This window comes from Apium graveolens, chromosome 11, assembly GCF_009905375.1.
Source record: "Apium graveolens cultivar Ventura chromosome 11, ASM990537v1, whole genome shotgun sequence".
NCBI lineage: Eukaryota > Viridiplantae > Streptophyta > Magnoliopsida > Apiales > Apiaceae > Apium > Apium graveolens.
In genome coordinates, this window is record NC_133657.1 from 103,634,566 (window position 1) to 103,649,387 (window position 14,822).

The following is a 14,822-nucleotide window of genomic DNA, read 5'->3' on the forward strand; positions in this document are numbered from 1 at the left end:
TATAAAGTCACGGAAGATAATTTTTAAAAATTCCGAGCATTTTTTCTAGTCAATAAAATCGCCTTCCCTCGACATCCGTACGGTTGGATCGTCCAAAAAACATTTTAAAAAATCGTTCCGTTAATCTGCAACGTATCTCAGTTTAGGGGTTAGCACTTTCGCTTCATTTTCCTTATCAAGTCACGGAAGATAATTTTTAAAAATTCCGAGCATTTTTTCTAGTCAATAAAATCGCCTTCCCTCGACATCCGTACGGTTGGATCTTCCAAAAAACATTTTAAAAAATCGTTCCGTTAATCTGCAATGTATCTCAGTTTAGGGGTTAGCACTTTCGCTTCATTTTCCTTATAAAGTCACGGAAGATAATTTTTAAAAATTCCGAGCATTTTTTCTAGTCAATAAAATCGCCTTCCCTCGACATCCGTACGGTTGGATCGTCCAAAAAACATTTTAAAAAATCGTTCCGTTAATCTGCAACGTATCTCAGTTTAGGGGTTAGCACTTTCGCTTCATTTTCCTTATAAAGTCACGGAAGATAATTTTTAAAAATTCCGAGCATTTTTTCTAGTCAATAAAATCGCCTTCCCTCGACATCCGTACGGTTGGATCGTCCAAAAAACATTTTAAAAAATCGTTCCGTTAATCTGCAACTGTATCTCAGTTTAGGGGTTAGCACTTTCGCTTCATTTTCCTTATAAAGTCACGGAAGATAATTTTTAAAAATTCCGAGCATTTTTTCTAGTCAATAAAATCGCCTTCCCTCGACATCCGTACGGTTGGATCGTCCAAAAAATATTTTAAAAAAAATCGATCGGTTAATCTGCAACGTATCTCAATTTAGGGGTTAGCATTTTCGTTTCATTTTCCTTATAAAGTCACGGAAGATAATTTTTAAAAATTCTGTGAATTTTTTCTAGTCAATAAAATCGCCTTTCCTCGACATCTGTATGGTTGGATAATATTTCAGCTCATCCATATTATAAAAACAATCCATTCCCGGTATGTATTTTCAGCTCATATTTCTTTTGTTGTTATGAACATCATCCGTATGTGGGGGTTTTGGATTTTTACATGTCCAAAACCTCAATAGGCCCTTAATTTGTTTTAAAATAGTTCGATTGATTTGGAAAACTTGATATCAATTTTTAGGGTTTCATTATTTGGGTATTTTTTTAAAATATTTTTTTAAGCCCTTAATTTGTTTTAGCATGTGATGATGTTTGTTTTAGGCCCTTAATTTGTTTGCATTATGTGTTGACTTAGCATGCATTTGTGTTAGTAGAAAGTTTTGATGTATTTGTGTTTGTTTGTTTGCATGTTTGTACACTGATATAGAGATAACAAGACAGAGAAATTATCTTAAAAAGACTACACAAAAACAGAAAAACATGGATGTATTGGACTTTGAATTCTTATTCCTCAACTGAAATGATGACATTAAGGTGTATTGCGTTAAGTTTAACAACATAGTTTACAGAGTTGATTATGTGAAATGGAGTTGCTGAATGTTGGTTGATTATGTGAAATTTAGTTTGCTACCAGAAGTATGATAATATGTAGTGATTATATACTAATAATATGTTGAGTATGAATTATGCTTTTCAGTTTTCGTACGCACTTGTCCATTATCAATAATTTTTACAGAATCTTGGTGGTTAAGAGTTTTACAGACTCAAGCTCTGTTTCTGGTTTTTCTAACAAAGTTATTGGAGCACTTCCTTTAGTTGGCCTTGTTGCTAGTATTTGCTAGGTAATGTTGCGATTGTTATGTGTTACCTACGACAAGGTGTTAATAGTTTTTAGGCCATTATTTTGTTTTATTTTGAAGCATTTATATCAAGTTATGCATCAATCTTTAATTATATTGCATTATGTTTACATCATTCATTCTGTGATTAATAAATATTAATTGTACTGATACTTATTTGTTTGTTGTGTAGATTATGGCTAGTCCAGAGAAAAAGGGAAAGTCAAAGATGAATGAGTCAAAAAAGATAGAGGCAAAGAAAATAGAGTCGAAGAGGACATAGTTTAAGAAGACCAGTCGATCATCACCCCATCCAACTACCATGAATGTCATTAAGGCATTAAAAAAGACAAGGTCCTTAAACAACGAGACCCCCACTCCATCGAGTTCTTCCCCACAATCTGTAAAGAGGAAGCCCATATCTGAAAACTTATAAAAGGAGATTTCCAAGAAAAGAAAAAGAGAAAAAGCTGTTAGCACTAGTGTCAACTAGTCAAGGACTAAAGCTACTCAAGCGAGGCACGTGTGACGATGTACCGAATTCTAAGACGCAAGATGTCTGGGATCAAGCTTACCGTGTCTTTTAATGTAAAAGGAGAGCCATATGGTAAAGCGGCGGGAGAGATGCAGTCATATATAGGAGTTCTGGCAAGAACTAAACCCCCAATCTGGCATGATTCTTGGAAATCTGTTCCTCAAGACACAAAGTACAAAGATTTGGGACTATGTACTGGTAAAAAATTATAATGATCTAGTTCATTTACTTTCTTATTATCTATGCATTTAATTACTTACATATTTTAACTATACTTGTGTTGCTTATGGATGTAGATGGCTTTCACTATACCTCTGTCAGCCAAGAAGATGGTTTTAAGATCCGCGTGTCAAAAATGGAGGGAGTTCAAATGCCGGCTGACCAAACATTATATTCTTCCTTATCTGGATCAACCAAAATTGTTGGCATATCCTCCTGCAGACTATTCTTTTATAGAGAAATCCCACTGGGACATATTTGTTGTTGATCGCGCGTCGAAGGAGTTTAAGGTATGCTTCTAATTACCTTGGTTCACATACAATTTGTACTTTTACTAATAATATTATATAACCTCATCAGGTGCTTTTTTATGAAGAAAATTCATGATGAACAAGTTCAAAGAAGGATGATGAGTTTATATCCACATCGAATGTCTCGAAAAGGTTATGCTAACCTCGAGAATGAATGGGTTAGTGATAATAAAACAAGTTAAATTTTGGTTCCACACTAATTTTCCTAACATGCTTATATTATTACTAATGTGATGTTCTGTATGTTATGCAGTTTGAATCTCATCCAGAAGCAAAAGAGGTAGATCGATCAGATACCTGGCTCAAGGCAAGGAAGGACAAAGATGGAAATTTTATAAACTGATACAGTTGCAGAAAAAGCTAAGGAAATTATAAGTTATTGATAGATATTTAATTTAATTAAATATTTTTGACTAGGCCATTTTTTTTAAAATACTACTTAAAAGTAACTACAATTATTTTAAAAAATCTTTAACATTAAATAATGAAAATATGTGACTAATTAAAATTCAATTAATAAACTAAATTAGATCTTTTTACTATAAAAACTATCTCCTTGTACAAAAAATAAAAGTCATACATAAACAAATTAGACTTGTTACATACATAAACAAATTAGACTTTTTATATGGGAATTGCTAAGATTAAGAAAATGCTACTCTTAATTTTGTAGGAAAAGTTAAAGGAGGAGGTTAAAGAAGGGAAAGTCGTAGTAGAAGGTGCTAATGATATTTTAACCATGGCCCTTGGTAAACCTGAGCATGGAGGCAGAGTACGTGGTCAAGGAACCCACGTGAAGCAGTCAGTTTACTTTGATCTTCCAAGGCAAAGGAAAGCAAGAACAATGGATGAACGTATACAGGAGGGAGTTCAAAAGTTTATGGCAGTGGAGACTCCAAGGATAATCAAAGAGAGAGATGCATTTTGGGCGGAAGAAATTGAAAAGATTAGAGCAGAATTATCATTGACTAAGGGTGGATGTCATGATAGTCCAAAACCCACTTCGCAGCAAGCAAGCTGTCAGTCCAAGGGTGCGGTTGTTGGGGATGTAGGTGTCAATGATCCCAATACACCTGAAACTGTAATAAAGATTTTTTCTACCGAAGATGACAGAGCTGTTCACAAAGTTAAAATGATTGATACTTTATTTGTTAATTTTGGTGAAGAGCTTCAGAATGATAACAAGGTGACTGGTGAGGATGATTACATGGTGGCTGGTCAGGATGATAAGAAGGTGGGTGGTGATGATGATAAGAAGGTTGCTGTTGAGGATGATAAGAAGGTTGCTGTTGAGGATGATAATGGTGTGTATGTCGTTGAAAACAATGCATGTGAGAAAGTGAAAGTGGATGGTTCAGGTAGTTCTAACTGCAAATTGGCCATAGGGTCATTGAGCAACATTGTTGCTTTTGCAAAGATGGATGAAGTCCCTGTTCTTGATGGACGTGAATAGACTATCCATGGAGTCAAACTTGGAGAAGCAAATGCAAGAGTGTCAATCACTCAAGTCATTCAAGGCAACGCAAAGATTCCCTTCCCCATTGGCGATGAAATTGTTTTTGTACAAGAAGCCATGGGAACTTTTATTGCGTGGCCAAAAGACCTCATAGCTGTGAGAAATAATATCCTTAACCAGGTTTTTTCTGCTCCAAAGGTCAGGAAGGGTTTTTGCATTATGTTTAGTAGAAGTATGTGTTTATTTGTATCTTTATTTCTTACTCTTTTGACATGCATTTTTCAGAGAGCCAAGAAAGGTCTTGCCAAGAAAATAAAGAAGTCATGCAAGTTAATTGATGAGAAGTTGAACCAGTGCTTGTTGTGGACATGGGTACAAATTATCCATTTCCATTGAATCGCTTGTTGATATGGGCAAAAGATTCGTTGAGTAATGGTCAGACTATTTATTTTCAGTTGAGCAAAGAAGCATTTGGCTTGACAAAAAAGCAGATCATGTTCTTATCAGACATACATGCAGTCTGCTCTAGAGGTGAAATGGCAGGGTCTGTTATCTGCCTTTACATTCAGTAAGTTTCCTTGTAAATAAAAACTTTTTTTAATTTTTCGTGGATTGTCCTACAATTAAAATGTGAATCTTTAGTCACTATTGATTAATAATGTATGTAGCTTTTTAAATGACTACGCGAAAAAGAATAAGATGTCGAGCATGATAAGCTTCGTTGATCCGAGTACGATTGGTGCCACTGGAGGCGGTAATGCAACACAGAGGTCGCATGCACTAGCTGCACGTTTTAAGGTTGCGAGCAAAGGGGAATACTTTCTCATGCCTTGCAATGATGTGTGAGTATTACACTACTGCCTTACTAGTTTTTTTAGTATTAAAGATGATCATATGTCTTACCATTTTAAGTTAATTTTTTACGAGAATTTAAGCTAGAATTTAAATGCAAGAGTTAATTTTTGAGTTTAAACCTGATAATATTTCTTTTAAATTGTAAGTTGATTTTTTTACGGTAATTTAGGTTCTAAATTTTAATAGAAGGGTGAATATGCTTTCGTCACGTTTTCAGACTATTTGCTAGAATTTGTAATATTAACTACAAGTTTCATTTTTAAGTTGATTGTTTACAATAATTTAAGATTTAACTTAAATAAAATGTTTGAATTTAAGATTCTAGCTTAATGATAACATGCCTTACTAAAGTTGAATTTTAGATATTCAACTTAATCGTACATGTAGTATTTTAATTGAACATAAAATTTTGATATACAAATTTAAAGACGAGAGAATATTTATTATATCATATAAAAACCATTAATATCTCTTGCAATTTCTGAGTTGAATTTTTACGAAAATTTTAACTTTCATATTTTAATACAATGTTAATTGCAAGTTGTTGCAATCAGTGTCATAATTTGTGACAATTTACTGATTTGTTGATTTTAAGAATTTTACTGCTTGTTTTTATTTTAGTAATAATGATATGTTTTGATAGGAACCACTGGACGTTGACCGTGGTAAATTCGGACACAGAGATAGTCTACTACATGGACCCTCTTAAACGTCGAATTGCAAATGGTGAATGGGTTGATGTTGTCGACAAGTAAGTCCCCTTCTAGTATTCAGTCTTTACTTGTAAATCTTGTCACACGATACTTTATAGTGTTATGTATATTTAATGATATATATATATATATATATATATATATATATATATATATTATTTTCGTTACAGTGCCATTAAGTTGTACAAGGAGGATCTGAATAAGGTTGTCAAGAAGAAAATATTATGGGAGAACATTGCGGTACAGTTTCATTCTTATCATGTTTCATTTATGCCGTATATGAAATTATAACTAAAATTTTGTTACAATTTTCAGGGAGTTCCAGTGCAGACCGGGAACAAGGACTGTGGGTTGTTTGTTATGCGATACATGAAAGAAATTGTTCATGATAAGGAGCTTGACTTTGTTACTAAGGTGAGAACTTTAATTTTTTTGAATTTCCGACCAAATATGTATTTACTCTTGTACCGTAAAATATGTGACTTAACAAAAAAATTTTATGCTTTTTCAGTAGATGCATCAGTCGAAATTGGTTTATACCGCTGATGAAATCAACGAGATCCGGATTGATTTTTCAAAGTACTTTATGAAACACCATGCCACTTAGGTTTTAGATCAGTTTCTTTACTTTTGAACTATTCGCTTTTGAACTATTCAGGGAAGTGCAACTTTAAGTTTGTGTAGTTGGTGAATTGTTATGTAAATTTTGATGTGGCTACTTGATGTTGGTTTAAATGCTTGAATATTTGGTTTGTTGAACTTGTAGTTTAAGTATGATGAATCTTGAACGTCTTATAGTCTATGGTCGTCGTTTTTATTTTAGTTGGTTAGGTTGTGTTGTTGATGGATTAAGAAATTGCTAATTTGTGGTTTGGCTTGTTTATAGATTTATTTTATTTCTGGTCAGGTGGATTTGTGAATGGATTGAATTTAGTTTTAGGTTTGTGCATGAGGTGTATCAAATATTAATTCAATTTGTAAAAAATTTGCAGTTTCACAGATAATGGTCTTTAAAAACAAAAAGAACCATTGTACCATAATGATTCAAACAACAAGTCACCTAAAATAAAGAAAAAAGAACCATTACATGATGTTATGTAATCAAATGGGTACATAATTAAAACTATTGTGTCAATAACATTCCAATAACTGATGGAAGTGAAATAGTGTTGTCTGAAAACCAAAATCACAATGTGACTCCAACACACACAGTTGTCTGAAGAGCTTTAAGATAACACTGAACAACAATTAGATATTAAAACCATTGTCTAAACAAACTAGAAAAAAGTTTTTATTTCAAAACAGTTGTTGTTAAGATTTGAGACAATAGGTAATTACAATTACCATTGTTTGAAACAGACATACAACACAGTTTGGAAAATATTTGAAACATTAACTCAACACAAATTCCCCGTTGTCTATACCTCTGGAAACTGTTGTGTTATATTTCTTTCAACAACGGTTCTCACATTATAGTGTTGTCTCTTCTACATTCTAACAAGTATTCATATCTGTTGTGTGCTAACTTATTCTAATAATGGTTAAAAAAAGCGTTGTCTGATATACTATCAGACGAGTGCTGGATAGTCAACGGGAAATTCTGAGGTTAGACAACGGTGAAAAACTGTTGTGGGATAGCAAAATCCTTGTAGTGAATAAAAAGATTTGAATGACATTAATTGAAAAGAGTGTTTATAATAATTGAAAGCTTGATAATTGCAAACTAGATCTAAAATATAAAAGAGAGGCTAATATTAAAATTAGGGTAAACTAACACAAAAGTAAGGTGATCAATACAAGGGGGGATGGGGTATTTATAGCTAAAAAGTAGGGTTTAGGGTAGAGTTGAGTGAATATTAGCCATCCAAGTGAGATGTGTGTTGTGTTGAAGTTGACCCTTGATTTCCACCAACTCTTTCTTTTATTTTTTTCTCCAAGTTTCTTGGTGGCATTATATCTCTTCCATTTTTTCCATTTTCTCCTATTTTCTTCACAATTCATATTTTTCCAAATATCTAAAAAATACTGAGAATGAAATAAATTAATTTATTTAAAATATGAAAGCAAGCAACAAATAGGTATAAAATTATGCAAAAATATGTGATTATCAAGACTTATTAGAAAGAAGGAGGCAAAGGATAATTCCACAACATGTGCGTCAGCTAACTCAGATCAGTACTTGTCAAGCTTGACTGAAATGATCAGGGATGAAGTTAAGCAGGCGATGGAAGAGAAAATGGATCCAAATGTTCAATAGGTCCGAGAGCTTCGAGGAAGTATCAATTTGATGATGTCCAAGTTGGCGGGAAAAAATCCGGAGCTGCAGATTGATATTGAAGAGTTGAGCAAGCAACCACCAAGTGATACAAGTGGATCAAACAATTCCTGCATATCGTAGTTATAAATGCGGTTTATCTTGGTTCACGTGGTTTGCAGGCTACTGCGTGAGTCCGTAGGATTTACCCAGTGCGCACCCGAAGGGTTACGGCTGCGGGTTAGCTACGATAAAAAAAATATATGTTTATGTGTGGCCGTAGATATAACTGAAGCCTGTTGTTTTATTTAAGTAGAATCAAGTCGGAATGTTGAAATTGGTATTTGCATGAAACATTGTATCGTGTGTGTACGATAAAAAATAATTTTATTCTAAGTAGTTCTGTAACTTAATTGGCTTGTATCTGGTTGGTATGTATACTGTCTGGGTGATTATTGATGATTTCTGTGTTGTTTTGGTTGAATTTGATTAATATTGGGATCTTTAATTTAGGTAACAAGCTTTTCAAAATTTATCACTAAAAATGTTGTCTTAGCCTGATATGGTGTTTGCAAAATGAAAATTAAATGATGATGCTATAACAAGATAAGTGTTGGAAAAGATAAGAAATGTGGTGTTGTTATAGACCGAGAAAGGTGTTGCCATAAGTTATTAAGACAACATCAACATTGCGTACATAAAGTTGCCATAAACTTAAAAGCAACACCAGTTCAAGTGTTGCTATTGAAAGAATTATGTTGCCGTATATGACTAAGGCAACAAATTTCGGTTGTTGGCATAATTTTATAAAATATGTTAGCATAATATCAAAGGCCCATGCAAATTTTCAACACTCTCAAAATTGACCAAAGTGTTGTCTTACTCTTTATTGCAACATGTTTTTTTTATCATTTTTAACATTTTTTTGATTGTTAGTGAAGACCATTTATGTGGTAGTGATAACAGAACATGAGTGAAATAATTAGTGATTAACTCCAAACTTCGTAGTAAAATAATAAAATTAGCTACAGAAAAAAACCTTTTACTGCATGTTATCAGGCAGACAATCTGTTTTCCATAAATCTCTGAATGGTGAAGCTAGACCATTTAAAAATATATTATGCAGCATCTAGTTGAATAAAAATTCTAGTATAAAATTCACAGTACATAAATAAAATATTTGAGTCAAGTTATAAACTTACACAATATAAAAATGTATACTTGTCCAAATCACTTGTTACTTAAATCACTTGTTACTGATCCCGAAAATGCATTTATGTTATTTTACGTACAAACTATACATCATTCTTAATTTTAAAATTTTATATATAAATTATTTTAATGACCGAATCGGTTTGGTTTATTTCGGTTCGTCCGACCAATAACCGGAAAATCAGTTCCGGTTGCGATTTTCAATTTTTCAGTTTCGGAACGGTTCAATTTTACACAGATCAGTTTTCATCGATTTTTATCGAATTCGCTTTCAGTTCGATTTTATTTCAGTTTTTTTGCTGAGGCCTCGTTTGCTGAATCACAACATTGACACACTAAAATTTACGCTGTAGTTAACTGGTCATTGGTTAAAAAAACCAGGTCAATAGAAATATAGAAAAAAAAGAGGGCAGGGGCTTTCGGTCATTGAACATGAATGTATATGTAATGAACCGTCAATCAGTATATATAGTGAATAGTAGGTCAAAAACAAAAGCCATGTTACAACACTTTATTGCTTTCATTTCATCTTCTTCCCTCAACTAAATATCTCCAACAGTCGTTTTTCCAATCTCAGAATTTTCCAAGCTCGCCTAAATTATGACAATCATTCATGAGTTCTTGAGTTGAGCAAGTCAGTTGTTGTCCTACTTTAGGTAAACACCAATTTATATCCTCATCTTGAAATTTAGTTACCAAATCTATTTGCACTAGTTTTTTCTAGATTTTTTAGTATTTGCTCAAACAAAGAAAGAAAGTTTTAACACTCTTCCACTCCCACATCAATCTCATCACTTAAATATGTACAGTATTATGTAGTACTCTTTCCTCTTTCATTTAGCTAGCTTTTCTCCTGTTTTTCTGTTACAACAATTTTGGAAATCTTTTCCTAATCAAATCAATCATTTAATCTCTCTTGGTTTGTTTATGACTTTAGTCTTTCAAAAAATTGCCAAGTTGGTCTTTTGTCTTTGTTGTCTATATGAGGTTCATAAGACCAATCTGCAGTTCTCTAGCACTTGCTAAATGACCATATAACTCAGATCTAGTTCTCCCTCTTATTACTCCCTATTCTCTAACTGTTTGTTTCTATTTTTCTTCTCTCAGTTTAGGATAAGAAAACTGTTGAAACCAAGTGCTGCAAAAAGGTAAAGAGTTCAAAAAACCCTAATTTAATATTATTGTTTTCTTCATGGATTCGAGTATCCAGGAGATAAATAGCTTCAACCCTAATCATCATGCAATCAGTTCCATCACAACCAATAGCATCTCGACAGCTGGAAACTCTTCATCGCCTTCGAATCTAAGCCGATACGAGAACCAGAAGCGTAGAGACTGGAGTACCTTTGGTCAGTACTTGAAAAATCATAAGCCACCTCTCAATCTTTCAAGGTGCAGTGGAGCTCATGTTCTTGAATTTTTAAGGTACTTGGATCAGTTTGGAAAGACCAAAGTTCACACATCTATATGTCCCTTTTACGGGCACCCTAACCCTCCGGCTCCATGTCCATGCCCTCTTAGACAAGCTTGGGGTAGCCTTGATGCACTTATCGGACGACTCAGAGCTGCCTTTGAAGAAAATGGAGGGAAGCCTGAGATAAACCCTTTTGGAGCTAGAGCAGTTAGGCTTTATCTTCGCGAGGTTCGTGATGTGCAATCGAAAGCAAGAGGAATTAGCTACGAGAAAAAGAAGCGAAAGCGTCCACTGCAAGAGTTGGCTATACATTCAACAGCACCAAGTGAAAGAATTGATTAGGTTTGGATCTCAATTCCAAGTCTTTACTTTCTACATAATGAATTAATTAACTGTATAACTCTACTAATCAGACATATTTGGAACTTGTGTTCATCTGTTGATTGTTTATTTTCTAGCAATTATTGTTTCAGTAAGATATGAACTCTTGGTCATAGTTAGGTTGAAAAGTTTACAAGTAATTCAGTGTTTCTTATACTGAACACTGTTGAACTATATTACCTATTAATCCTCAACCAGAATACAATAACTGCTGGTTAGTTAGATCTAGATGTTTTTATATATTCTGCAAGCTTAGTCGTTATTTAAATTTACAATGCTCCAATAGTTTCAATGTATAATTTTGAATTCAATTCCAATTCAAGGTTTATACTTGTAAGTTGTAACATTAAAATCTGTTACTTAACTTAAATCTTTATAAAAAGCTCCAAACCTGAAAAATAGAAATTAAACTTGAATAAAAGCACCATTTCCTTTTGTGATGCAAACAGTATAAGCAGCAGAAGGAGTACTAGTACCAGCAAGTTGTTTGTTGGATGAATAGTATTACTCATAAAACCTATATGTAGCTAGTACCACCTGTACTAATAAAAGAGTTATTTGAAATAAGCCTATAAACTTTTGTACAAGTATCCATTTTCATTATTCTCGGCATAAGCTATAATCGAACTCCAGATATGATATGAATTATATCATTGAGCTAGGTAATTAACGTTTTTAAAACTATTTTCGATTATTGATACATATAACATGCATGGTTAAAAACATATAATGTGAGAATATGATGGCAGACATCTCTTTATGTTTTGACTTTACTATTGCATGTCTAATAGAGATGCAGTCTGATGATTGATGTTGAGAATATATGTATAGCTAGATCTTTAATCGGTAGCACTTAAACAGGACGAAATAACCAATAAGGAAACTTTTAGTTTAAGTGCTGTCACTTCAGCTCAGGGACCATCTTTAATTCTACACCATTAGTTAATTACAATAGACCACATGCACTCTACAAATTCGTAAGATTCAACAAACCTGCAGCTTCTTTAATTTGTACAGTTCTATATATACTGTTCCCAGAAAGAAGGATGTCTATTATTTTGTAGAGCTATCTAGGAAGGGGACGATTTGCACAATTGTAAATTTTAACTTATACTTAAATCTAAATGTAAGTGTTAATTATTGTGAAATCTGTACTGTGATATTTGTTATTTCTAGTTCATCTACAAGCTAAAGTCAAATTAAAAAGAAAAGGTTATTAGTTCGGGTTCATCTGATCTTATATTTATTGCCCGCTATTTATTAAACACCTACCGTTAAAATGGTAGTGCTACATGTATAAAATTAGTTACGAAAATAATTACAAAATAACGTAAATAAAGTGGAATATTTTTATTAATATTTTTTTATGTGAATATATGAGATGAGAACTATTTTAATCAAAACTCATTAAATATCATTTTATAAAAATAATATATTTAATTTTGTGAATTTAGCATATTTCATATCATATCATGCTTAAACAAAAATGCACTGTGATGCCGGGGACAGTGCAATATCATAAACCATACATGGGTCAAGCTTAACATTCACTACAACAGAAAAGGGCATCTATCACATAATTTTTACATCAATTCCGTCGTAAATACTCTCATTTATGACATACATTCTGTCGTGCATGGTTTAGTTGAAAGTTGAGCCGTAAATTACATAGTAGTGGCCGTAATTTATACTGATTTTTAAAATAGTGGCATAATCTTTAAATTATCAAAACAATGACCAACTTTTCATTTCATTTTTTAAAAAATGGTCTCCATCAACTACCGTTAAGTATCTACCGTTAACTAATATATTTAAGCTTAAATTACAGAATAATAACTGTACTTTACACTTACTTTCAAAATAATGACTATACTTTAAATTTTTAAAATAATGACATATTATCATTGTGAAAGGTTTTCAGAGAGTTTCCTAGATTTTTTTTGTCGGGAGAGTTTCCTAAATTGATTATTAATAATAGGCGTCGATTAACAAATCTCTCCATGATCACGCTGATTATAAATTTTTCTAAAATGGGTGGATTCACTTCAATCTCTATATTCTTACTGAAATTTTGAATCGTGATCTTGTGTGAGACGGTCTGAAAAAGTGGAAACCGGACAATTAATTGAATTTGGAAAAAAGGAAAATATTAATCATTTTTTGAATTGTGCATATATCTATTTGTTTAGCGATATTATATGTTTTTAGTGAAAATAAATGTGCAAATATGGGCAGGTACGTGATAAAACCATTTTTTTTAAATGCGAAAAAAGATGTTATCAATTTATGAAAGTTTGACCATTATTTTGAAAATAAGCGTAAAGTACAGTCAACATCTTGTAAATTAAACTTTAAATATATTAGTTAACGGCATGAACTTAAAAGTAGTTGACGGTAGCCACGTTTTTGAAATACGGTATAAAAAGTTGGTCACTGTAATTGAAAATTTGGTCACTATTATGAACATTGGTGTAAAATACGGTTACCACTTTCTAATTTACTTATTTGAAAGTCCACCTTCACCTTCATGTGTTTCTAATTAAACTCCGGAGTATAAGAAAAAATGACTGTTTACTCCAAACTAAATCTTATAAACAGAAATTAATTGAAATTTCTATTATCTATCAAAACAGATTCTTGTAAAAATTGCTTCACGTAGGATCCATATTAATTTGTACACGTAAACACCAAATCTACTAATATTGAAAGGAAGCTTAAAACATATGAAATGTTGATTTAAAATGACTATTTTTCTTGTAAGATATTCCATGTAGTGTAATATATGTTGTCTACTTTTCGAATGCGCAAGCACCCCTACTGTATTGAAGATTATGAAGGGTTAAAAGTAGAGATACATAAAAAGCCCCCGCCCGAAAATCTGGTCCGACCCGATCTGGTTAAAACCCGGTCACGCCCGACTCGGTCAAAACCCGGCCCGGTCTATATTTTTAGGTGAAGCTCGGCCCGGCCCGACCCGGTTAAAAGCACGGGCTTCGGCCCGGTCCGGCCCGATTAAAAGCCCGGTTATAATCTGATTATTCTAATATATTTTTTTATATATTTATAAATTCGCATTTACTATAAATATAAATAATATTTTAAACACATATATATATATATATATATTTACATATTTGTGATTACTAATATTATTTATATACTTCGTTGCATAAATAATGAAATAAGATATAATAAGTACATTATATATATTTAGATATCATTGTTATCATAACAATTACAAAACATATTATTCTATAAACATGTTTATTTTTTACCGAACTTAAATGTTTTCAACGAAGTCATGTTTTCATAAAATATTTCATGTAAACTAATACATTTTTACGATGATCTAGTTGCTAACATATATATTCTTTGGAATCTCTAATAATACTCGATCCGATTTAAATTAGAAAAAAGCCCGGCCCGATCCGATCCGGCCCGAAAAAAAGCCCGGTTAGACCCGCTTCGAGGGCCCAAACGGGCTCTGACATTTACGGAAAGTCCGGCCCGGTCAAAGTCAAAGCCTAAAAAGCCTGATCCGGTCAAAGCACGGGTTTTTTAAGGTCCGGTCAAAACCCGGCCCGAAGGGCCTTTTGTGCATTTGTAGTTAAAAGTAAAGTTTGAATGAAAACATCGGGGTTGAGTTTTTTTTACTTCTAAAAGTCCTAGATCACTTAGTTTTAGTCAGTATAACGTGTCCACTGTCCTCCCCACGTTGGGTAAAG

General features: G+C 32.8%; 2 protein-coding genes across 2 annotated transcripts; both read left to right on the plus strand.

Annotated features, from left to right (window-relative positions):
* The first annotated feature begins 4,385 nt into the window (after window positions 1-4,385).
* LOC141695742 (uncharacterized) lies at window positions 4,386-6,527 on the plus strand. Its single transcript, XM_074499965.1, has 7 exons — window positions 4,386-4,466; window positions 4,554-4,640; window positions 4,724-4,836; window positions 4,937-5,110; window positions 5,767-5,857; window positions 6,152-6,250; window positions 6,495-6,527. The coding sequence occupies exons 1-7, from the start codon at window positions 4,386-4,388 to the stop codon at window positions 6,525-6,527; spliced, it is 678 nt and encodes a 225-aa protein (XP_074356066.1).
* Window positions 6,528-9,803: 3,276 nt separating this feature from the next.
* Window positions 9,804-11,359, plus strand: LOC141697678 (protein LIGHT-DEPENDENT SHORT HYPOCOTYLS 3-like). The gene is made up of 2 exons (XM_074502170.1): window positions 9,804-9,958; window positions 10,410-11,359. The coding sequence occupies exon 2, from the start codon at window positions 10,495-10,497 to the stop codon at window positions 11,056-11,058; it is 564 nt and encodes a 187-aa protein (XP_074358271.1). The 5' UTR covers window positions 9,804-9,958; window positions 10,410-10,494; the 3' UTR covers window positions 11,059-11,359.
* Window positions 11,360-14,822: the final 3,463 nt, after the last annotated feature.